Source organism: Thalia democratica, chromosome 7 (genome assembly GCF_965202585.1).
Source record: "Thalia democratica chromosome 7, ktThaDemo2.hap1.1, whole genome shotgun sequence".
NCBI classification, from domain to species: domain Eukaryota; kingdom Metazoa; phylum Chordata; class Thaliacea; order Salpida; family Salpidae; genus Thalia; species Thalia democratica.
The window spans coordinates 48,502,449-48,526,569 of NC_139171.1; the positions used below are offsets into that span (position 1 = coordinate 48,502,449).

The 24,121-nt window shown below is 26.5% G+C and overlaps 1 protein-coding gene and 1 non-coding gene across 2 annotated transcripts; both read left to right on the forward strand.

Annotated features, from left to right (window-relative positions):
* The first annotated feature begins 2,764 nt into the window (after positions 1-2,764).
* On the forward strand, positions 2,765-2,871 carry LOC145841776 (U6 spliceosomal RNA). Its single transcript, XR_014370153.1, has one exon. It is a non-coding gene; the product is annotated as a U6 spliceosomal RNA (small nuclear RNA).
* Positions 2,872-5,301: 2,430 nt separating this feature from the next.
* On the forward strand, positions 5,302-6,231 carry LOC145841504 (cathepsin G-like). Its single transcript, XM_082948864.1, has one exon. The coding sequence runs from the start codon at positions 5,302-5,304 to the stop codon at positions 6,229-6,231; it is 930 nt and encodes a 309-aa protein (XP_082804990.1).
* The last annotated feature ends 17,890 nt before the right edge of the window (positions 6,232-24,121 follow it).

Here is a 24,121-nt window from a genome sequence, read left to right on the forward strand (position 1 = left end):
TTTATACTTTAATTGAATAATATTACAAAAATTTGAATTTTTTTGGTAAAGCTATCATTTTCCGTAATGAAATTTATTTAGTTAGTTTTAGTACTCTGATTAACTATTTTTAATTATTGTTTTCATTCTTATATCTATATAAAAGTATAAATTTTATGTGATAGCTTTAAGTTCTTCCTCTTAAGTATTTCAAGTTCTGTATTTAAGATGTTAAAAACTTGTTTTTGAGATGGTTGGTAAAAGAGACATTCACTGTTTATTTATTTAGTTATCACTTAAACGTACATTCGTCTATAACTATTGTCAGTTTTTTTTTACTTTTCTAATTGAATTTTATAAATAGTTAAACTGTTATTAATAGTTTATTTAAAACTTAGATTTTTAATGTCAAGTTTAAAGTTTTTTAAACTGAAATAAAAATTATACTTAGTAAATTTTTTATCACTATTTGTATAATTAGCTCGTTTTTTTAACATAAATTAATCAAGTTATATTTCAAAGTTTATATAAACTTCAGTATGTTTTAATTGCATTTTTTGTTAATGAACTTACCTCTTTTTGTTAAGTAAAAAGAACTTACATTCTCATATTAAACCAAAAGTATTACAATAAACAGCAGCCCAGTAAATGTGCACTCTATACTTTTACTAAATTCTAAGCTGTGAGACAAAGACTTATTCTATTCACTGTTATTCAATATGGACTTGAAAAAATCTAAGCATATTGTTAAATAGCAAAAATTTTTAAACTAAGAAAGTAACTCGTAAGACTATGCAACTATGCTACAAAATTTAAAAAGGAGTGTAAACAAGAGGCGTGTCTAAACTTTTTAAAGTGGTGTTGCACAATTTTCTTGTTCACTAATAGAGTATTTTCTGTAGTAACTTTTAGTGATAAACTGCTTAACATTATATAACTGTCTATTACATATCTTTCTAAAACTTCTCAGGTACGTAGAAATATTTAAACTTTAAACAATTTGAAACAAATAGTTAAACAGAAAACAAAATCTTAATAAATGATCCTGTTGTTTATTTTTAGTTAAATAAATTAGATATGAACCTATATCTGTTATCATTGACAATGTTAAAATTTTTTCCTTAAATTGTGAAGTTAACATGTAAAATGAATTTTTTTATACATAGGAAACAAAAAATAAATTACTAATCAAAATTACCAAACTACCTGTCTAAATAGTATAAAATCATATTCAATGATTTGTAAAGAAAATTATTTAGTCAAACAGTTCCACTTAAAGTAGTTTAGCTAAAAATCAGAAGTAAATCAAAAACTAACTTATAGCAGACGCGAAAAACAATTTAAATTGTAAAACTACGGTATTTCTAATGTTATAATAATGTAACTTGTTTTAAATCAAACAATTTAAAGTTCTCGACTTAAAAGTCTTTAAGGAGATTTATATCCAATTGGGTATTTCTAATGTTGTAAAAATAAACATATTATGTGGTATAATCGTAAATTTCCTGGTTAAAAATAAAACCCTTTGAATTATAAAATCATTCAAAAGTATTTTGAATGAAAATTTTCCTTTTTCAAATGTGCTCTAGATGACATTCTAAAACTTTTATATTGTTAATATATTTTTTTCTATAAATAGTTCGGAGAAACCAACGAAAATCCATTTGTTGGACAATCCTGAGTGTGCTAAAAATTATAAAAAGAGGAATTTTTCAGTCTTAGTGAGAGCGGAGATTAGCACTCTTTTTAACTGCATATTCTGGAAGCCTTATGTATTGAATCGTTAAGGCCCAGTTTATGCAAGCAGAAAAAATTCGTACTATACTAAACTAGACTTTTTAAATCGTTAAATTAAGCAGTTTTTAAATAATTAGTTTCTCGTTAAACTTTATTTTAAAGTGTAGTTTTGATTTTAATTTTTATCGCTGGTTTATTTTAGATTGTGTTTAATCTAACGAATTTATTAGTATACCAAATGTAGGCAGCATAAGCATTTAGTTAACTTTTAACATTCAATTATTACGTCATTTTATATTTTAAAACTTTAAACTACAGTATGATTTTATTTCAATTTGTATTCATTCTAGCTTAGTGAGATACAATTTCTGATGAGCCTTACTACGATAGTGCTAAAATAAATTTAAGAAAATCTATTTTGTATTTGGAAATGAATGAACTATAATTTGTTATATCTTTTAAATAAGTTATGCACCGGAAAAAAGCTGTTCTATAAAAAGTCTTATAAAACTACGTCATTTCCAAAGTAGCTGTTTTAATAGTATAAACTAAGTTTTAATGTTTTTTTTTTTTTTTAATTTTGAGTTTTTAGACTAAAAATTTAGTTTGATAAACTAATTTATAAAACTACTATTGAGTTGATTAGAATTGATTTGGTTATCAAAAGCTTAAGTTAGTTCAATTGAATACTGAATAACAAATATGACTTTTTATATATCATCAATATAAGTTATTTACATAATACTTATATATGAAATAAGATAGTGCTAATAAAACTTTAAATAATCATTATCCTGTTAATAAAATATTTTAAATATAAAGTTTAAAAGCCTGATTTAAAAAAACCGATTTTTGTTAACAGTGTAAAATTATTGGAAAATTGCTTACTACAGTTACTAAATTGCATATTCAAGAAAATACTTACTGGTAAAAAGAGAGAGCATAAATGATATGCTCTCGTTACATGACGTCACAAGTTGTTTAACACAAGTGTATGCATCACACTTAACCGACGTGTATATATAGCAAGTATGTTCATTCACCCTTCGTACTTGCTTCGGCAGTACATATACTAAAATTGGAACGATACAGAGAAGATTAGCATGGCCCCTGCGCAAGGATGACACGCAAAATCGTGAAGCGTTCCTACTTTTTTTTATTACAAACATTTCATTATTTATAATTTGTTCAAAAATTTGAATAAAATAGTTTATATCAATTAATACATAAATTTCTATTTTTAAGCTTGAACAAATTTCAATAGCCTCCTTAAAGTGATTTTTATAAAAACTTATTGTTTTGTAAAACCGACAATTGACACTTATATCAAAATGCTCGATAAATTAAAATATATAATTTTGATAGCTTGTGTAGCTAGTATAGATTTTAAATATTCTAATATACAGAGTTGTAGTTTAAATTAAACCATAGCACATTCAATTCTTTAAAAATGAAATGATAAGTATTTTAAAAAGTAGTGTAATCTAAACAACTAAGTTATTGATAATGAAACTGTAAAAAAAAATAAAATTACACAATTTAACTCGAATCCTTAGAAAGTTTCTTGAAGAATACCGTATATTGGTTTAACACAGAGAAACATACGTTAGTTTCAATAAAGGAAGTATTTCGTAAACTGTTATTATTGTTATTTATTACGAATTTGTTTCGTTTGGATCTTTTTGACAGAAATTTTAGCATTTTAATATTTCGAAAATTTATATATATATATATAATAAGTAATTTGTGAAACCTACTACATTTCTTCTGCCTACTTGATTTTCTTATTTTTAAGCGTAAATATGTGGTTTTTCTGATAAATCAATTACTTTAAAACCGTGGTCTTCCGTGTGAACAGATATTATTTTACTGTCTACAGAAAATATAGTGAAGTTAAAGAATACTTATGTATTACGCTTTTGTTGTCTATCAAAATTAGCTGATTGTAACATAAAAAAGTTTTAAAGACGCTATTCAAGCATTAAGATACTTAAAGTATTTAAAAACTAGGTTTTCTGAACTATTACTCATGTTTGTGCACAAACCTTATTTTCCTATAAATGAGTGTCCACAGCTTTTAAAAAAGCTGAACGCCACTGCTTCAAAAGACTGATGTTTTAATGTTGAGTTGAAACTAATTTAATTAGTTCTTTAATTTTAAAACTCTACTATTAAATTTAATATTCAAAAAAGATTTTCCTACTTCTAAGTATTTTTTGATTTATAATATTAACGTATTCTTATCAAATGTTTGTTTTTTATAAATTTTATTTTAATTTTAAATTTAATTCGTATGTTTTATAAAAATAAGGTACCAAATACAAACTATTTTTAGTATGGACAACTTTAAAAAAATTTTTTATGAAAAAAAGTCATTTAAGAAATTGAATTAGAAAAAGATACAGCTTATTTTTAAAACTGCATAAAAAACTAATCCTTAATTTTATCAAATAGGCTTTTAAACCAGTCTGTTTACAATTCACTAAAACTTAATAAACGTTGCTGTTTAAACTAATTAGGAACTTTAATCATAAGTAATTCTATAATAAAACTGTATTGTAAGTAACATATGGCGTTTCATCAAAAAACGTTTTTGCAGAGCTAAGAGTAACAGGTTAGCATAAAAAACTGAATAAAATTTACAAATCAAGTGTAGCTAAAGTTTATAAACAAATACGTTCCAGATACTTCTGTCGGTGGGCCGTACTTTGCCTACTCCTACGCTAAGGTAGTTTTTATACTTAAGTTATAACTATATATTTTGCAAAATTTTGAATTTATAAGTATGTATGTTTTCTTTTCGAATATTTTATTTTAGCTACTAATACCAACAATGTTTAAAAATATTATTATATTACGCTTTTGTTGTCTTTTGCTATCAAAATTAGCTGATTGCAACATGAAAAAGTATTAAGGACGCTTTTCAAAAATTAAAATACTCAAAGTATTTAAAAACTAGTTTTTCTTAACTATTATTTATTTATTTTTGTTGTGTCGTATGCTCAAATCTTATTCTCAAATAAGTTAGTAATTTTATAAAATAAAAAGTACATACAATACCAACAAAGAAACTTTTTGTATTTAATTCCCTTGTTAGTTATTTTTTGTAAGCCAGATCCATCAATTTCAAATAAATGCCAATCGCTGTTTTAACAAACATAATTTTACCAACTTAATGATATTATACCATCATTTACATATATTGATGTTATCAGTTATCTTAAAGAAACTGTTTCTAAATCATTTTATTGATAAAATAAACAATAAATTAGCTTAAAATCTAAGTTTTTTGCTTAAGTTCAAAATTGTTTGTAGCTAGCTAACTACTATTATTTAATATATAGAAAAGTGTTATTAGTAACTTTATAACCAAAAATTATTTTCTAAGCAAATCACAATAAAATAAAAACTTCACAAAGCTATGAAGAACATTTTGATAACTTATTTTCAACCAGTTTTCAGAAACATTTTCATCACATTAGCTACGTCATAACCAGTTAAAAAAAAACCAAAACTAATTTCTAATTTAAAAACAAGTTTTTATCAAAGCTCTCCGGTGCTTTAAGGTTTCTGAACTTCAACAAAATGATCCTTAAAAGATTAACAAGCCTTCTTATTTTGCTCGCATTTTTCTCATTTGCAAGCTCTCAGATCATCGGAGGGGAAATAAGTGACGACAACAAGATCAAGCACCTGGTCTTGATCAATATCGCGAGAGTCACGGACCAAGAAAATGCCCGGCAGCCCGTCAAGTTGTCACAAAGCGGAGGCTCGGTCTTGAACAGCCGATGGGTGCTGACATGCGCTCACAGCTTCAGCAACAAGGTGGTCAACGGCACCATGTACAGACCCTACGGCATGACCATAAGGGCCGGCACCAAGGACGAGAAGGAAGGGGGTCAGACCAGAAAAGTGAAAATACAAATGGACAGAAACGTTTTCCAGAACCGCGAAATGGACACCGCCCTCATCTACCTCGGGTCCGGACATAGAATCGACATGACCGACCCGAAAGTTCAACGGGCCGATCTGCTGCTCCCCGGCCAGGACCTGCCCGTCGGCACCCTCTGCATGATCTCAGGATGGGGAAATTACCACAGAAAGCAAAACGGCGAGTGGGAGACTCCGCAATGGGCGTTTGGGGGGCAGAATGTGGTGAAGGCGGGCGAGGCGTGCCGGTGGATGAGGAGTTTCGACGGAGAAAAGCACCTATGCATCGGCATACACAGAGAGCTGGTGATGGCCTCCAAAGGAGACTCGGGAACTCCGGTGTCGTGCCGCATAGGAGAAAGGGAGGAAGTCGTGGCCGGCTTCGTCGTCGGAGTGCCGAGAAACATTTCCAGAAACCTATCGAACGAAGGGCTGAGCGTGGCGGTGGACGTGAGGAAAGTGCATGGTTGGATCAGGACGACGATGGAAAGGAGGCGCCCCCAGCGCAGTTTCGCGGGAGAAACGCTCTGTGCCTTATTGGCGGCTGCGATCGGCGCTGCGGCTTTCATGAAGTTGAGAAACTGAAACGTTTGAACTCAATGTGCTTTGTTTCACTGAAAGTGAAAAATAGTTTGCAACAATAAAAAAGTCTGTAAATAACTTTTTTTCGGCTATACAGTTATTATTGATCGACTAAAATTAAAAAAATGTTAATTATAAGTTAAACTTTCTTTTTTATCAAATAAAATGTTTTAAAGTTACAAGGTGGTAATTTTACTCCTACTTAATAACTGTTGTCCGGTGAATGACTTGAACAAAGCTATGGTTAAAGATGAAATAAAAGCCAAAAGCGGAACCTAAAAATTTATAGTCAATTTTAATTTTGTTATTCTTATGTTCTGCATATAAACAAGTTTAAAAATTTTATCAACTATAACTTCACATACTCACATCTCTCTTCTGAAATTTAATCTTTATGACAAAGCTTATAACAAGCATACCAGGGTATAAAGAAGATTTAGCTTAAGTGGTTAAGGTGTAAGATTAATTGCAATATAAGCAATTGAAAGGATCAAACCTTCCTTGTAGGTTGTTAAACTATCTTTAAATTATACAACAAATATGTCATTAAAAGATATTCAGAGGGAAACTTATTTAGAGAAAATGCAACTAGATGTTGTTGTAGAATATAAAATACATGCTGCTATCAAAATTTCCAACAAAAATGATACAAAAAACTTAAAGTTTTGTGAAATAAAGTTGAATGACCTTTATGATCTAGGCTAGGTAATTAATTTTGATTTAGTCTTTTTTTTTAGTTTTTTTGTTTGAACGTTTTTGAAATGATAATTTATACGTCCAAAACTAAAAAAATTTAGACTTTTGTTATATTCATAGTTTAGTTCATCAAATAAGTTTATAATAACTACTACAATAAATTAGTTTATAGAAATGTTTGGCAAAACTTAAACTTAAGAAATTGTTTAGCTTGTTTTATAATCTTTTTGATTAAAATTTTTCTGTCCCAAAAGATTATAATTGTTTTTCTACATAGCATAACTATAATTTAATAGAAAAACTATCACAAAATAGTTATGTTCAAAATTAAAACCAGAATGATAACAAGAGTAATGAACTTTGTAAAATTTTTGTTCGACCAAACACTCATTTATTTAAAGTTTCTTGTAATAAACTTATGAAATACTTTTACAATTTAAAGTACATCAGTTTTTTTTTTCTTTAACTTAATAAGGTAAGTGGTAAGTTATTTCTTAGTTTAAAGTTAAGAAATGATTTGTTTACGAAAGTAACACATAGCGCAGACAGGTGTTGAAATGGGAACGGGTCACTTTTGCACGAGCGTCACTTTTACACGAGGCCACTTTTGCACGAGAGGACACTTTTGCACGGCGTCTTTTTGCACGAGGGGACACTTTTGCACGGCGTCAGTTTTGCACGAGGGGACTTTTTTGCTCGGTGTCACTTTTGCACTTTTGCACGCAGGGTCATTTTTGCACGGCGTCACTTTTGCACGGCGACATTTTTACACGTCAAAACTTTTGCACGACGTTACATTTCAATTTAAATCAAAAATGGTAATCTAGTTGAGATTCTAACTATAATTTGATATTTACTAAATTATCTAACTCATTGATAATCACTTCCTCCACTGCATATACTTGCTATATTTCCATAACTTCGCCAGCAAAAAAATTGACATTTTATAAAACTAAAGTAGAATTATTTTTATCGATTTTTTTTAATGTTTGATAAGTATGCTTTGTTTACTAAAAAAATTTAATGTCAATTAAAAAAATATTTTAAGTTTAAGTTTAAGAAAGTTCATTAGCTTGATTAAGAAGTATGATCTTATTTTAATATAATATACTTCTTTAAAAACTTTACTAAACAAAAGTTATCAACTTTTTACTTTAAAAACTTTATTTTTCTAAAAGCTTCGTATTAAAAATTAATACGAGCCTTTCTAATTAAAGATATAACAAATGGTTTGTGTTTTAAATTGATGAATTCAAAATTATTGCGAATAGCTTTTCTAATATCAGTTGATACTGTTGACAAAAAAAGTTACAAAGAAAAGAATAAAATTTGCTTTTTTGTTTGCTATAAAAAATAATTGTTTATCAGTTAGCGAGATTTGTTCAAAATGTGTTTTTTTATTTTAAATGTTTTACTTCTTCTTAATTTTGTAATCTAACTGTTTTAAACTTAATTGACTAGAATTAAAATATAGATAGCTTCCAAATTAGTTGCATAACTTTAATTAACATAAACATTTAAATGATACTAAGAGTAACAAAGTTTAGTTAAATGATCACTAGTTTAATACAGATTGCTGCTTATAGTTGCAGTCTTAATTATGATTTAAAGCTTTTTAATTAAAAAACAAATATTCAGCTTTATTTTTAGACTTGTCTGTAAGACATGTTACCTTAAATGTAATTAATGCATTTAAACATTTAAATTTTTCTTGCTTATATATTTGATATTCGTAAACAGAGGTTATGGTTTTTTCTAAGTTACAATGTTACATTAAAAGTATAAACTAGGTAATATTACTGTAGTTTGATAATACTTGTCTTATATATATTGGTTAAAATAATAACACACTTAATAGTTATTTATAAAGATACTTGCTAATATTAAAGTAAGTTGTACCCAGTTAAAACTTACTAATTTTATAAATTTTGAATTTCAATAAAATATTTGAATATACTACATCTTAAAACTAATCTTAAACCACAGGTTTAAAAGTTTAAATGTTTGAGGATAAACTTATTGAGCTAAATCGTTTCAATCCTTGTAAAAAAGTTGTCCAAAGTGTAGTTCTAAAGGTTCAAGATGAAATGGGCAACAAGTGCAAGTTTAAAATGCATCCCAAACAACTATTTTTAAAAATAATTTTTTTAGTTTTGTTTTTATAGGCAAAAATATTTGATTAAAAATACTTAACTTAAATATCATGAAGCTGAACAACTTAATTATTTATATAGGTATTTTTTTACTGAGTTTAACATTAGTTCTTGTTTTTAGAATAAAGGCCAAGTACTCTGAGAAGTTTAGTGCTGAAAAAAACAAAGTTGGATTAATTTACAAAGGAAAGGATGTTATTGAAACTGCCACACCAATTTCAATTAGTTTTAAGGATGGAGATATAGTTTGTGCCTATAAAAGGTAAAATATTTTTTTAAGTATTTGATTTAGATAATTTAAGTACTTAGATCAGGGGTCGGCAGGCAGTTGGTGCTCGCGGGCCAAATTTCAAGTTTCCAAAATCTTCGCGGGCCGCAGGTTTAGTTTTAGTCATATAAAAAAAAACATTATTATCAAAATATAATTTTTCAAGACTTTTAGCTACAATTAAAATACCTATTTAAATTATACATATTCAATGGAATAAAATTTTCATGAACTAATCTACTCAAGACTTTATAACTATGCACTATTTTTAAAAGTTAACAAGGTTAACTTAATGTACTTTTTATTTTACCTACAACCTAACTCTCTATAAAAACCAAGCTTTAAAACCATCTATAAGTCTTTTTTTATTTATTTTTCATATTGTCAACTACTTTTGCATTGAAAAAAAAATTAACTGTTGAAAATGGTTTTTGTGTTTTAAATAATTTTCACTTTCAAAAAAATTCAGTAACTAGTTAACTAAATAAATTTAATACCTATATGTTATGTAGAAAAATATAAGAATTTTTTTACATAATTAATGCTTGAATACTTTGATAAAATACCTTATTAATAATCAATTAGTCTTTTACATGGTTCCCTGTTTTAAAGCAAAAATGTCTGAATTACATAAAACCAGCCTGAGTTTATTAAAAGTTAAAAAAGCCAAAAACTTGCTTTGAAAAAAAAAGCTTTACTACTTAAAAAAAGTTTTAAAGTATCATCATAAAAAAGTACAAATATTTAAAACGAAAAGTAAAATTTTTACTGAGTAAACTTCACTACATCCATAAAAACTATTCTGAGAATTCAAAGATTTATTCAAAGTGTTTGAAAAAAAAATTACACACACACCTAAGTTTTCTAAAATGTCTTAAAAAGGTTTAACCAAGTGTGAGTTTTTCAATTAGTTTGTTTGTTTGGCAGCCCTGTTTTAAATAAAACTCACGAATTATAGAAGATAATTGTAGCAATTATTTATTGCTTTATCTGCAATAAAAATATTGCTTATAAAAAAGAGTATCTTAGATATATAAGACGATTTCTAAAAATCACAAAACGTTTACTAGAAGTTGTTGCGAGAAACGAAAAAAAAAAAACAAATCGCTTAAGTCACTTTTAACAAAGCACACTATTATTTTCAGTAACTACAAACTTATCAGAAAAATTTGTCAAGGTAAGATATAAAGAAGCAAAAGTAAATACTTCAAAGTGGACACCGTTTGATTTAAAAACTTTTTTGAAGAACTTGTGTTGGTGGTAGTAAAAGTTTTGTGTTAATTTCTTCAGTAGCAACAAAATGTCTTTTTTAGGCAATTTCTAATACTTCAAAGTCAAACAAATCAAATTAGGGCTTTAATCGATCTATTAAGATGAAAGCAACAATAAATGCTGCTCATCTGAAAATATTTATTTGAGGTATTTTTACTAACTTAAGTATTATAAAAAAATGTGAATTAAAATGAGCATCTCTGTACATTGGTGTGCGTAGAAATAAGTTTAAAACACACAGAAAACTTATAAAAAAGTTATACCAAGCAAAAAATATCTGTGCTATTTTTAACTTTTAGAAAGAATGTAAACAGTTTCAGGGCTGACAAAGGATTCTAAAAAACTTTTTCTAAGTTTTCTTAATTTATTCCATGTTTTTAAAAGTGCAAGTTTTTAAGTCTATTTTTAGTAAAAAATTAAGCTTGAAGTAAAAAAAAACTGTCTTAAATAGTATAGCAAATTAAAAAGATACTGTTAGGCGACTTTAAATGTGTTTTTTAATAAATAAAATTTTTGAGAATAAAAACCGTATTATATGATAGATCTTTTTTGTAAAGTCAAATTTCATTACTTTACATGTAAAAATTGTTTAAAACTTAAAGTTTTTTACGAAAATTCTAAAGTTTCAGATTTTTTAGCCTAAACTGTCAAATTTAAAGTTTTTTTCAAAATTCAAGGTGTTTTGGCAACAATGATTGTTCACATTTATATGTAAACAATAATAAAAACTATATCTCCAATTACAGCAGCTGCGAGACTTTAAATTTAACATATATCATAATTAAAACCAAAGCTGTGAAATGAACGAAACATACACCATAATTTTACTTTGCCACTCTTCAAAGTAAAAAATCCTGCCTGACTGATCAAAAAACTATCGTTACAATTTAGAATAAAAAAACAGTTAAAGTCAAAAACTGAAAAATGGCTAAACTTGCCTGATATTCGAAAAGTTTATAAACTAGCCTAACTTAGTCTGAGTGTGTGACAATGTTAAGTTGTTTATTTGCTTAAATTTAAACAATTTTGATTAGAAACTCACAGACTCAACAAAATTATCATCCCTAAATCTAGTTTGTATTAAACAGGTATTTCCAAAAAAAATCACCTGTATTTATAAGTGTGCATTGAAATGTAAAGAAATTAATTTAAATTTCCAAAAAGTTTTGTTTGTAAAATTAAAATTTATACTGAACAGAAACTAATTTAGTTATGTCATATTAACTGTTTTAAATGTGTCTTTATACGCTTAGATATTGTATGTAAAAACAATTATAATCGCAAATTATGCTTAAATTGAACTTAATATAACTTAAATAATGTTTTAAAAGTGGTCTAAGAATGAACATTTCTGTATATTGGTATGCATAGGATTTAAATTAAAGTGCACAGAAAACTTATACAAATTTCAAAATATGTTTAATTCTAAACAAAACAAACCATAATATGTTACTTATAATGATTTTGTATACGCTTAAATATAGTGATAAAATATCTTAGGTGTAAGTTACATACTAAACAAAATGTATAAACTGTAAAGAAATGACATTTTGTTAATTATTGTGCATTAAATTTGTACACAAGGGAAAACATTTGCATTTTGTTCATTTACTTAAAAGGTGTTATATAAACAACTTTTAATTACTTTTAAGACTGATTTTTTCAGTAAGATTTGTAAGAAGTTAGTTATTATAAAACTGAGAAAATAACACAGCTCGAATGCTAATCTGTATTTTTTACACTTTTAACCTAAAGCAGTGAAGCCTTTTAATAGTTTCAAAATGTTATACAAGGACTTCAAATGAAACTAACAAAATTAAAATAAACTACAACATTTTTACCATAGAAAACTGTACTTAGAATATGTTTTTGCTCAGCGGGCCACATTTACATGCTCGCGGGCCGCAGAAATTTCATTCGCGGGTCGCATTCCATTCAAAAAAAAATCGTGCTCGCGGGCCGCAGATTGACCCTTCAAGGGCCGCAATTGGCCCGCGGGCCGCAGTTTGCCGACCCCTGACTTAGATCATCTAACAAAAGAAACAAATTTTGTTAGAGATATAGTTTGCAACTATTCAACGACTATTAATACTTCAAAAATATTGGAATTTTATAGGGCTTCTGAAAATATTGAAAATTGAGTAAAAACTTCAAATTTGGAAGAAAGCAGCTTGCAATATCTTTTGTGTAAAAAAGCTGTAGCTAATGTAGTAGAATATACAGGCACTTCTGGTAAAAAAAGTGAATCAAAACCTGAAGATTTTGAATTAGGTCTAAAGTCAAAATCAGAAATCAGTTCAGACAAACATGATTCAGCTAATGAAAGTTGTGTCGAATCTTCAACAAGCTGTAGTACAGATGCAACTATTGAAAATGATTTTAGTAGTGTAAATGAAAGCAAAACTTTGAAAAACAGTAAAACACTGTACTACAAAATTAATAAAAACAATCACTTAAAAAGGTAAAACTTAAAATAATTGAGTAAAATTGGAAAATGTTTTGAATCCTTGAGCTTATAAAATAAAATTATCATTTTAACTTTATTACTAACTATGTTTTAGGTAGGATAAGTAGCAGTACACCTATACTAAAGCTTATTAACTGTTTAACAATTTTAGTCTAAATGTAATATCATTTTACTCAATATTCTTTATTTTCAGAATTATGACTAAATTTTGTAATGCTCGAGGACTTAAAAGAGGTTTCGTATGTTTTATGTATAATGGGCAAGAGGTGTTTGAAACAGACACAGATAAGTCTATTGGACTAAAAGAAGGAGACAATATTGATTGTTTTGACAGGTAATCTAGTTTTATTATGCGTATTTCGTTAGCAGTAGTTAATTTAAACAATTATGTTATAATAGAAATCTGGTTCAATACTGCTTTGATTTTAATTCATATGGTTAAAGATTAGTAAAAGTAACATAACGCTTTAGGGATTTTGTTGAGAGCCAAAAAGTTGATGAACACTATTCAAGCTGTCGACCAAGTTGAACAGAGTAATAAAATAATAGAAGATCAAATAACTTAACAGCGAGAAATGAATGTAACTGATAAAGAGAACATTTCAGGTCAATTTAACCATATATTAACATATAACGCCAAAGTCTATTGCATTGAAGAAAGGCGATAAAATTGATGTTTTGGAGAAGTAAATTAATGTTTTGTTAAAAAAATGTTTGAATTTCTAATTCTAGCAACCTTAAGTAGCAATATCAGCGTTTTTGGTGTAAGAATATTTATTTTACTTATGTTTTAATTAATTTGTGTTGTTAAAGTTAAAATACTTTAAAAATTATACCAATGGTAATTTTTAATTAAACTATATTGTTACTAAACATATTTCAAACAAAAGCAAATTACTCATAGATTCTAAACTGTAGTGGTTATATTTCTCTTATTAATGAAGTAAATAAGAACTTTAGATTTGCACTCAACGTAAACATTATGTTTTATTTTTAGGCCTACGAAGCAGCTAACCGCAAAAGAAAACAACTTGATATCAAATATTAATTCAGTTGAGTCGTTAACTCCAAAAAGTGTTAAATGTTCAGATAAGAAAAGTCTCCTTGAACAATCAAAATCTAGTGACAAAAAAAAATTTCATGGTGCTTATTGGACTTCTAACCCTGCAATCAAACCTTCAGAGGTTTTTTTGAAATTAATTAACCAGGAAGGAAGAAAAAGAAAGTTCATAGTCAATGTGAGACAGAAAATGGAAAAGTCAGTTTCTTTATCTAATATTAATCTAAACTATAAAATTTATGAAGTATCTAAGAAGGTTTTACTTTAATGTTTGACAGTCAGAATTAGCCCATTGCCTTAGTTTCTTGGCAAAATGTTTTAAACATAAACTTTAAGCACATATCTTATAGTAAAAGTTTACATGTGTCTTATACAAATCGTTGCAATAAGCTTTTTTTAAACAAAAATGTTAGTAGGTTGATGACCAAGTACTGCAAGAAAGAAAACTTAATGGAAAGAAATGCTTGTGTTTCCGCTACGGTTTCGATCTTGTTAAGCCCGCTGACAGTCCTATGTCTCTTGGAATTCAGGATGGAGATGTAATCTTTGCTCAAACTTTTTAGTTCTTCTACTTTTTTTTTTGTTGAAAATGAATGTTTTAGTTTTTCCTCAACTCTTCGTTTGTAACATAATTACCTCTTTCTAGTATTTTTGTTGGTTTTTCTCGTGGCTTTATGTTTTATTCACATAAAAAGTTTTTTTCCTTTAATAAAACTAGCCATAAAAGGATGTATTCATATATGTAGATGTTTATGTAACTATACACTGTATAAACCTAAGAAAGTTGATTACGTAATCCAGAAACTCTAAATCAATTATACTAAACTATAAGCTAATTGAAAACTAAAGAAAAACCAAGTTAAAAACAATGAGTGTAGTTGTTTAACATGTAATATCATATCAAAATACACTAAAATTAGAATTCGTCCTTATGAAATTATGCAGTTAATTAATATCAATTTTAGTATTTAGATATCAATATTTTGAACCGAAAAATTACAAAATCTGATCATCTTTTTTTTTACGTTTATTTCCAACGTCAACGTTTAATAAACTTACATCTTGGAAATTTTTTAAGAACAATCACAATAAAAAAAAATTAGAAAAAACAAAATATAATCTAGAAAACAAATTTAGGTTAAAAAAGTTGATACAACACGGAAAGACCTATAGTTTATTATTAAAATATGAACAGTAATTATGCCTTTTTTTTACTTATATTGCATCATGAAATTTTCTTAAGTCAAAAATGTACGAAGTTGACAACTAATATTTCCATATAAACTCTGTTTTCATAAGTACTATTATAGGAAGGTTTTTAAACTGAATTATATACCATTTGCAACTTATTTTTAACAGATTAATCATTTTGTTTTATATTTTATTTCAAAGCTTTTCAAAACTATATTAGTTCCATTTTCAGTGATAAATATTCAAATAAATTTGATTTTTTTTTTCATTAGTGAACAGCTCAAAAAATAACTTTAGATTTTGACGTATAAATAAATTAAAATAAATACAGTATAAAAAATCAAAATAAACAGTCCCCTCTCGCGAATCTACGTACTTGTTTACTTACGCATTCTCGTTTAGTTACGCATTTTGAATTTTTAAAATATACAAAAAAAGTTTGAAAGTATTTAACATTTAAAATTTTTTGTATGTAATGAGTTAAAAAATACCTGATTTAGAAAATAATATTAGGGTTTTTATGTATTATTCTAATTGCTAATATAAGATAAGACCGATTTTTAACAAAATTAAGATTTTGTATTTTAGTTTGCGCAGTTAACAAGGAACCTAAACAACTCTGACTTTACTTTTTTTTAGATGTCTTAGTCCCCTTATACTTTTAAACCGAACAAGGTACAATTTTCAATGCCCCACAATATTTATAGCAAAAAGTTTCATTTCATCTCAATTAATCTTTTATTTGTAGCTAATTTTTCCCATATAAGATTACACTTGTCTAAGAAAGATCTTTCTCTAATACCATGCAAGACAAGTTTAGTCTTAGTTGGGAAAGGAACACAGTAGAAAAAACGCTTTGTATACACATAAACAGTTTTTTTTTAATTTTTTTTTACAACCTGAATGAAAACTGTTTTTGTAAACAAAAAAGTTATCAATTCAACAAACTGAGTTTAATCAAAAACATTATAATAAAATAGCCAATATAGTTGGTATATTACCTACCTTTCGTTTAGTTAAGTTATCGCGTTTACTTACGCACCTTTGCTATGGACACAATGTGCTAGATTCGCGAGAGGTGACTGTACTGTCAAATATGTTGTTTACCAAAAATACTACAAAATAGAAAAATAAAAATAATAAGTTTTTTTAAGTTTTATAATGATAGTTTAATGTTCATCTATTTGCTTACAACTTTAAACTTTTATGTTTGTTTTCTTGATAGTCATATTTAAACTGTTCATTTAAATTTTTAACATTATAACGTTTTTACACAAGTATGTGACGTTTCAAATATAAAAAAAATTAAGTATATATTTTAACATTTAATCAAAACTCATAATGCTTTTGATTATAAATTTTTGGTACTTAACTTTAACTTAAAAATTTTTTAAAATTCTTACAGACAAATATAAGCGCTCAAAAAGTTTGGTCCAAGGACCTGGTATACGAAAAATTTTTTGGTTTTCGAGTCATACCGTTTTGTTTCTTGTTCTAGACTTTATATAGTAAACTCTTAAAATGTTTACATGCATCTTTAAAACCATCCTTATCTAGTAATAATCTTTTTTTTTTGGAAATTAGACCTATTTTATATGAGAGTTAAATACAACGAACTTTTACTGTAGATTATATAATTATAGATTATTTATTAGATTATAGATTTATTTTCATTTTTATTATAATAAATTTTTTCAACTAAAGAAAAATTAATAATTAGGAAGTTTAATTTAAAAAAAAGTCTACTTTTAGTATTTTAAAGTTTTACTTTTGCTTCTGGCTACGCTTAAAACTATTTTTACTTATTACGTAATAAACAGTTAAAATTTTTCTAAATAATTATTAACGAAGAGATTTATTATAGTAGTTTGTCTCAAAGAAAAATTTCAGCAAATTATTAAACCTAGTTTTGTAGCACAGGCTCTAGAAGCCTGGTGTAGACCTGACTAGAAGTATACTAAAATTTTTACTTATTTACTTAATTTTAACTTAAAAAAATGTATTAAAGTTCTTTAAAGACAAATAAAAGCGCTCAAGAAATTTGGTCCAAGGACCTGATGTACGAAAAATATTACAATCAGTGTTAAAAACATTTAAGCATTGAAAAAAGTACAAGAAGTAGGTTAAGTTTAGTTGTTTGACATTTAAAAACGGTTTATTTAAATTAAGATTGCTTAGATTGTTTATATAGTAAAAGTTTTCAAAAAGACCTTCATGTTTAACAGCTTCAAATTTACTATCAAAACTAAAAAAAAAAACTGCGAGACGGTTCAGTTTTACTATAGTATAAAAATACTATAGATTTGTCATTTTTGCACGAGCATTCAGTTTTGCACTAGTTGTCAACTTTGCACGGAGTCAGTTTTTCATAAATCGTCATTTTTGCACGGAGTCACTTTTGCACGAGCAGTCAGTTTTTCATGGAGGTTCAATTTTGCAGTAGTGACAGTTTTGCACGGAGCACCAAGCCGGCACAAGGAATCGCTTACTGTTCAAGGGTTAGGGGCAACAGTGATAAAAAATAAATTAATTAAATTAAATCAAAAAAAATTTTTCAAAAGGAAATAAAAAGAGAAAATAAAGCTTACCCTACCGACCAAGGTTAAGGGTTAGGGTCAAAGGTGATAGTATAAAGAAATAAATAATAATAAATAAAAAAGCATAAAAAATAATAAAAATGAAAAAGTTTCAACCCGTGCTAAGCTGAAGTCGTGCAAAAGTGTCATTTCGTGCAAAAGTGACCCTTTGTGTATTTCTGACACCTACCTAAAAAACTGATATTAGTATTCAGTACTACATAAAAGCTTTATACGAAATTTTAAAGCTAAGGTTTTTCTTTTCATAGTGATTCTTTATAAACTATTCACAACTATTTTAACTGTTATTTATATGCTGCGTAACTTCGCCACTTTGTCGTATAATTTTGTTCTTTTCCTGGACAAGACGTTAAGGTATCCGTGGTGTGCTACTTCGATAACCGAAAGGTTCTTCGTGCACCAGGTCCTAGAACCAAATATTTTTAGCGTCCGTTTTCCGTTCAATAAACTATATATTCTCAGTCGTTTTAATTAAGTTATTAGATTTTATATTGATAAAAGTTACAAATTAATTGGTTTAAGGATAAGGATATAAAATAAATAACTTTGATGGAAATGAAATTATACTTGAAATACATTGGAAAAAATAAAGCAGGTAAAATTTTAATTAAGATTAAGTATTTAGTAAGTTTTATAACAAATTATTGGAAAGACTTATTACTAAAATTATGATAATTTAAGAAATGACAATTACACTGTTTCACCGCAAAGCGGATTTTTAAATTTTAAATCTGTTATAAAATAATAGTTATTGAATTCTTTCAAGATATTTTAAAGCTGACTCAGTTTCGGTCAAAGACCTCTTCAGTGCTTGTTTAAAAATGTTATCCAAATAAATTTTTAAAATATTTGCTTTAAAATATCTTGAATAAATTTAATAATTTCTCCGCTAAAAGTTGAGATCTTTTTATTAGTTTCCGAAAAATAAAAATACATAATAAAATAATAGTAGTAAAAGTAACAAACAATAAAGAACTTATGTGAAATACGATTACTTCTTAGATAGATTACTGTGTCAAATTTGTTTTGAACTCGAAAACTAAAGACTTATAATTGTATTAAAAGTTCAAAAAATCACTTTGTTAAGTTTTAACTCATATAGTTTTACTAACAAATACCTATTACTACAAATCTTTTCCAAATAAATTTTTAAAATATTTGTCTTTAAAATATCTTGAAAGAAGTTTATAAACATAATTTATCCACTAAAAGTTGAGATCTTTTTATTAGTTTTCAAAAAATAAATATATATAATAAAATAATAGTAGTGAAAACAACAAACAATTTAGAACTTATGTGAATTACGATTACTTCTTAGATAGATTACTGTGTCAAATTTGTTTTGAACTCAATAACTAAAGACTTATAATTCTATAAAAAGTTCAAAAAATCACTTTGATAAGTTTTAACTCATATAGTTTTACTAACAAATATTTTTCTAAATCTGAATACATTTTAAATGCATTCTTCATTACATTCGTTAAATATAATTTTCTATTTTAGCCTTTATATACGCTTTTTATACTTATGTTTTAATCATGGGTAGAAAATGTTAATTGCACTGTTTGTTATTACGTTATATAGTTTAATACGTTTTAAACTGTATTAAATTAAAGAGAACCCAATCTATTTATATCTTCTAAGGACTTACAAAGTGTTGAAAATTCAAATAATTGAAATACAATTGAAATCTATTTTTTTTAGTCATATATTTTGCTAAAAAATCAAAAAAAAATTAAAAATGTGTACGTTTATTTAGAAAATTTTTAGATAAAGCATATTTATACATGCTTACTGTTAAGAAAGAAAGTTATATTTTGTTTTGTTTTAATTATTAACTAGTTTCGATATTTAGGTTTGTTTAACTAATTTTTGTTATAGTACAGACTCGATAACCGAAAGGTTCTTCGTGCACCAGGTCCTAGGACCAAATACTTTGAAAGTATTGTTTGTCGTTCAATAAACTATATGTTAACTTATTTGTTAGCTTTTTTGTAAAAATTGGTTAAACTAAAAAAAATCAATGTTAATCGTCTTCAAAGTTGAGCCAAAATGTTCAAGTTTTGCAATTTTTTTTTTCTTATAAACTGTATGTACAGTACATAAATGATAGTTGTTAATAAATTAAAATATGCTCTTAGTACTTTATTTCGTATCAATTTTTGATTCTTTTAATCTAAATTTGAGGTGAAAGGCACTTGACCGATAATAAAAGTTTTTTATCAATACCAAACTTATTATATAAAGATTCCGCTCTTATCTTTTTTAAAAGGTTTTAAACACTATTTAGAAGTGCTTCTTAAACTAAACTAGGTTTATTATTTTAAACACTTAAAGCTACATTAATGTGAACTTTAATCTATTTTATTTCCTTTTTTTTTTGTTAAATTTTTATACGTAAATCAAAGTAAGGTGTGTAACTTTTAACAATTGAGAAACCGTTGACCCATGTCGTTGATAAAAGATTACTTAATATAAAATTACATTAAATTAAAAAAGTAAATGTTTAAGATTTTGTTTTACTAGAATTTATCATTTAATACAAAAACATATTAACAATAAATTTGTGAAAAGTTTAAAAGTAAAAATAATGCTATTTGTATGGCGTTGGTAAAGTATTGAAAAAATTAAGTACAACACGACTTTAATCAATTTGGATATAACTAAAGTTAAGATTTAAAAGTTTCTAAACTTTAATTAAAAACTTTAAACATATTTTAATTAAAAACTAATTTTCTAAACTTAACATGAAAATAACTTTTTGATATCACTTATTGTGAACTTTAATTTACTAAAAAAAAACATCATTTTGGTAAAATTTATCAAATACTTCTGAAATACACATAAACTAAAATTTATCAAACAGCTATTATAAAAATCAATAAAAAAAACTTGGTTTAATTTAGTTTACAAAGTCATTTTGTTTTTCATTTAAATATTATGAGTTCGATTGACCTACAAACTTTTAAATAATTATAGATTAAACTTGATTTTGTAATAACTAAAACTCTTAAATTATTCGCTTTACTTCACAGTGTTTTAAACAATCATACCTAAATACGATTTAGAACAACAGAAGCATTATAATCAAAATTATAACTTATAACTTGTTATCTACAAACAAATGAAATATTGGCTTAGTTTTTTATCTATAGTTTAATAACTATTTTTAAAAGATTTTTTTTTTGCAAAAATAAAATTTTATTTATAGAAACGTATTTTGTTTTAAAAGTCGGCTATACTTCTGTGCTAAAATCAAAGTTTCAGAATATAAACAATAGTGGTACCTTATGAAAACAAAACAGTTTTGGTTTAAGTTTGTAAAAAGATTTTAAGAATGTGCACAGTTTTTAAACTTTAACATAATTTAAAGTATAAAAATACGTCAGCTAAGAATACTATGCAATTTAAAAAAAACTTTCTGATAAATTGTTTTAACTTTACATCTTAAAGTAAAATTTAAACAACTCAAAACAAAAGAGGAGTAGATTAGAAAAATATCATTTATAAATTTCATTAACCTAATATTACTAATAAAAAAACACTAAAAAAAAGTTAAACCAGAAACTTAAAATATAATTAATAAATTACGTACTTTAATTTGAAAGTTATTAACAGCTATTCGTTTCTTAATTACTTTTTGAAAAATTTTTGGTCTTAAACAATGACGCTTTTTGTATAAATGTACACAATACTTTAAAAAACCTATAAAAAAAAGATACACTATTTAAAATTGAGAATGTTTTTGCAATGTTTAAGTATGTATAAGATTAAGTGAAAAACAATAAAGAAGAAAACATTGTTATATAATATTCTAGAATGTTTTAATCAGTTTATAACCATTGTAAAGAATTGTTTAATCTACAGAAAAATGTAAGCACCTATTTAAAGATTTCACAATACTTAAAGTTTCTTTGAACTAATTACTGTCTTTTCAAAGTTTGTAACTTTTCAAAACTAGTTTTATCTCAAATAAAACTAATTTACATATCTTTTTTATATGTTTTTTCTGTAAATTTGTTAACACCCAATTAAACCTTTCGAAATTCGATCACTTGCAACCTACTGTTGGCTCACTTCAAAGCAAAGATTCATTCAAATAACTGCTCGACGTCAGACTTATTTGCATCGTTTTTTTATTGGTTTCACAGCTCCCACCTTCTTTTAGACTCACCCTCTCGTTGTTCAACATGTTTTCATTTATGCTGACCTCTTGCACTCTGTGCGCCGTTTTGAACTTTTCGCTTTCTGTTATGGCGCGGTAGTACAAGTACAGGAAAACGCAGGTTGCCACGAAAATGCAGTTCACGAGAAACAGCTGAAACACCACCCAAATCTTCAACACGTTCAAAGCGGCCTCCGATATCACCACGACCTCCGGCTTCAAAAAAACTTCGAACATTTCTATCATCCCGAAGGACTCCTTGTCAATGTCCAAATCGGTTTTTAGCACGGAAAAGAACCCCTGCATTGCGCTCAAAAAGTTCGTCATGTGCGGCCGGACTTCATCTTTCACCAGGAAGGAAGTCGTGAACTCGTAAAGCATCGCTTCGTACTCCGAAACGTCGAAAGAAGAAAAGTAGGCCGTGAAAATGGCGACAAGGAGCAAGAGCACTTCGGTTGATATCGTGATTGCAATGTACGGCTTGAAATATTTGCACTGCCGCTTACTTAACTGCAAAACAACGAGTACTGTTGCTATCACACCGCCGAGGTTGTACAAAACAGCTAGTACGTAAGCCACTGTGTAGTACACGGGGATTGACGTTATGTGCACGTAAGCGTCCGAGCAAAGGCATCTGGGAAACAAGAAGAAGAGCAGCAAGAAAAACAAGCTCGAGTACAGGAAGCAAGTCATTATTGCAAAAGTCGTCGACCACTTTCTGTAATCTATTCTTCTTTGTTTTATTGAACTGATTTGATGCATTTTTTAAAAACTGTTAAGTCTAAAATACATATATTGTTTTTAAACTATATTTATTTTAGCAAAAACAATAAATAAAGTTATAAAATAAACAATACTGTATGTGTGCTGTTCTAATTTTTTATAAACTAAAAGGGGGAAAACATATAAAATTATAAACTAAACAAAGTAGTTTTAGAAGCTAGCATAATAGTAAAAACTCTTAAATATTTTTGTTTATATTGTACATTAGCAGATAATTTAAATACATTAAAATTGATGAACTTGTTTAGTTACAAATTTAAAAAACTTATAGTAAAATACATCGCCAAGATTTAGTTTGTTTGTTTTATTACAACACAGTTTAATAAACCTTGCAAACTTTCTAGTAAATAAATAAATATGTATTTACTATTTGACGATAGAGATAAAAGTTTATTTATTTCATACAAGCTTTAAACTTTATCAACAGAAATTTGAAATTTTAAGAACATTACAATTTATATTTAGAATACTTTACAAAATATCAGGTTAAGTTTTAAAGTAAAATTGCTACAAGTTGTGTAATTTGTTATTAGCTTATCTGGTTTGGCAAATTTTAAACACCATCTTTATCCAAACATTTTTAAACCTACAAACATTAACAATTCTATAATATTTAAGTTTCTCAAGTTTTCCTGGAATGCTAATCAGTCTTTGATTTTTATTCTTCTTTATTTACTAAATACATCAAGAGTTATACTTTAAAAAAACTAATCAAACTTTTATTTATACTCGATTTTTTTACTTGATGTACTTTTTAATAACTTTCTAAGCAAGTAAGTAAAATAAAAACTGTGAAAACATAAATTTTCTTGAGTAAAATTATAAAACATATTTAATCATTACTACATTTAGTTTAAAATAAAAGTTTAGTTGATTTTTATTAAGTATAATGTTTTATTTACTTAATAAACCTAACTAAAATTACGTCTTTTAGTCTAAGTTTAAAGCTTATTTATTATTTTTAGATTTTTTATATATTTTATTAGCTAATATTATCAGAAACTAAAAGTTAAATTTGTTTTTATGATTAAAAATTTGGAGCACTTTCAAAAAACATAATTTAACTATAACTTATTTATTTATCATCAATGCGTATAAATTTATTTTCTTATAACTAAACCTTTTTTCATTTTAAAACTAAATTAAAACAAAATTATGGCTAGGTTTTTAATAAACTAATAAATTTAAAACAACTTTTAAATTAAAGTTTATTTGGGATACTTAAGTTTAATTGCATTAGT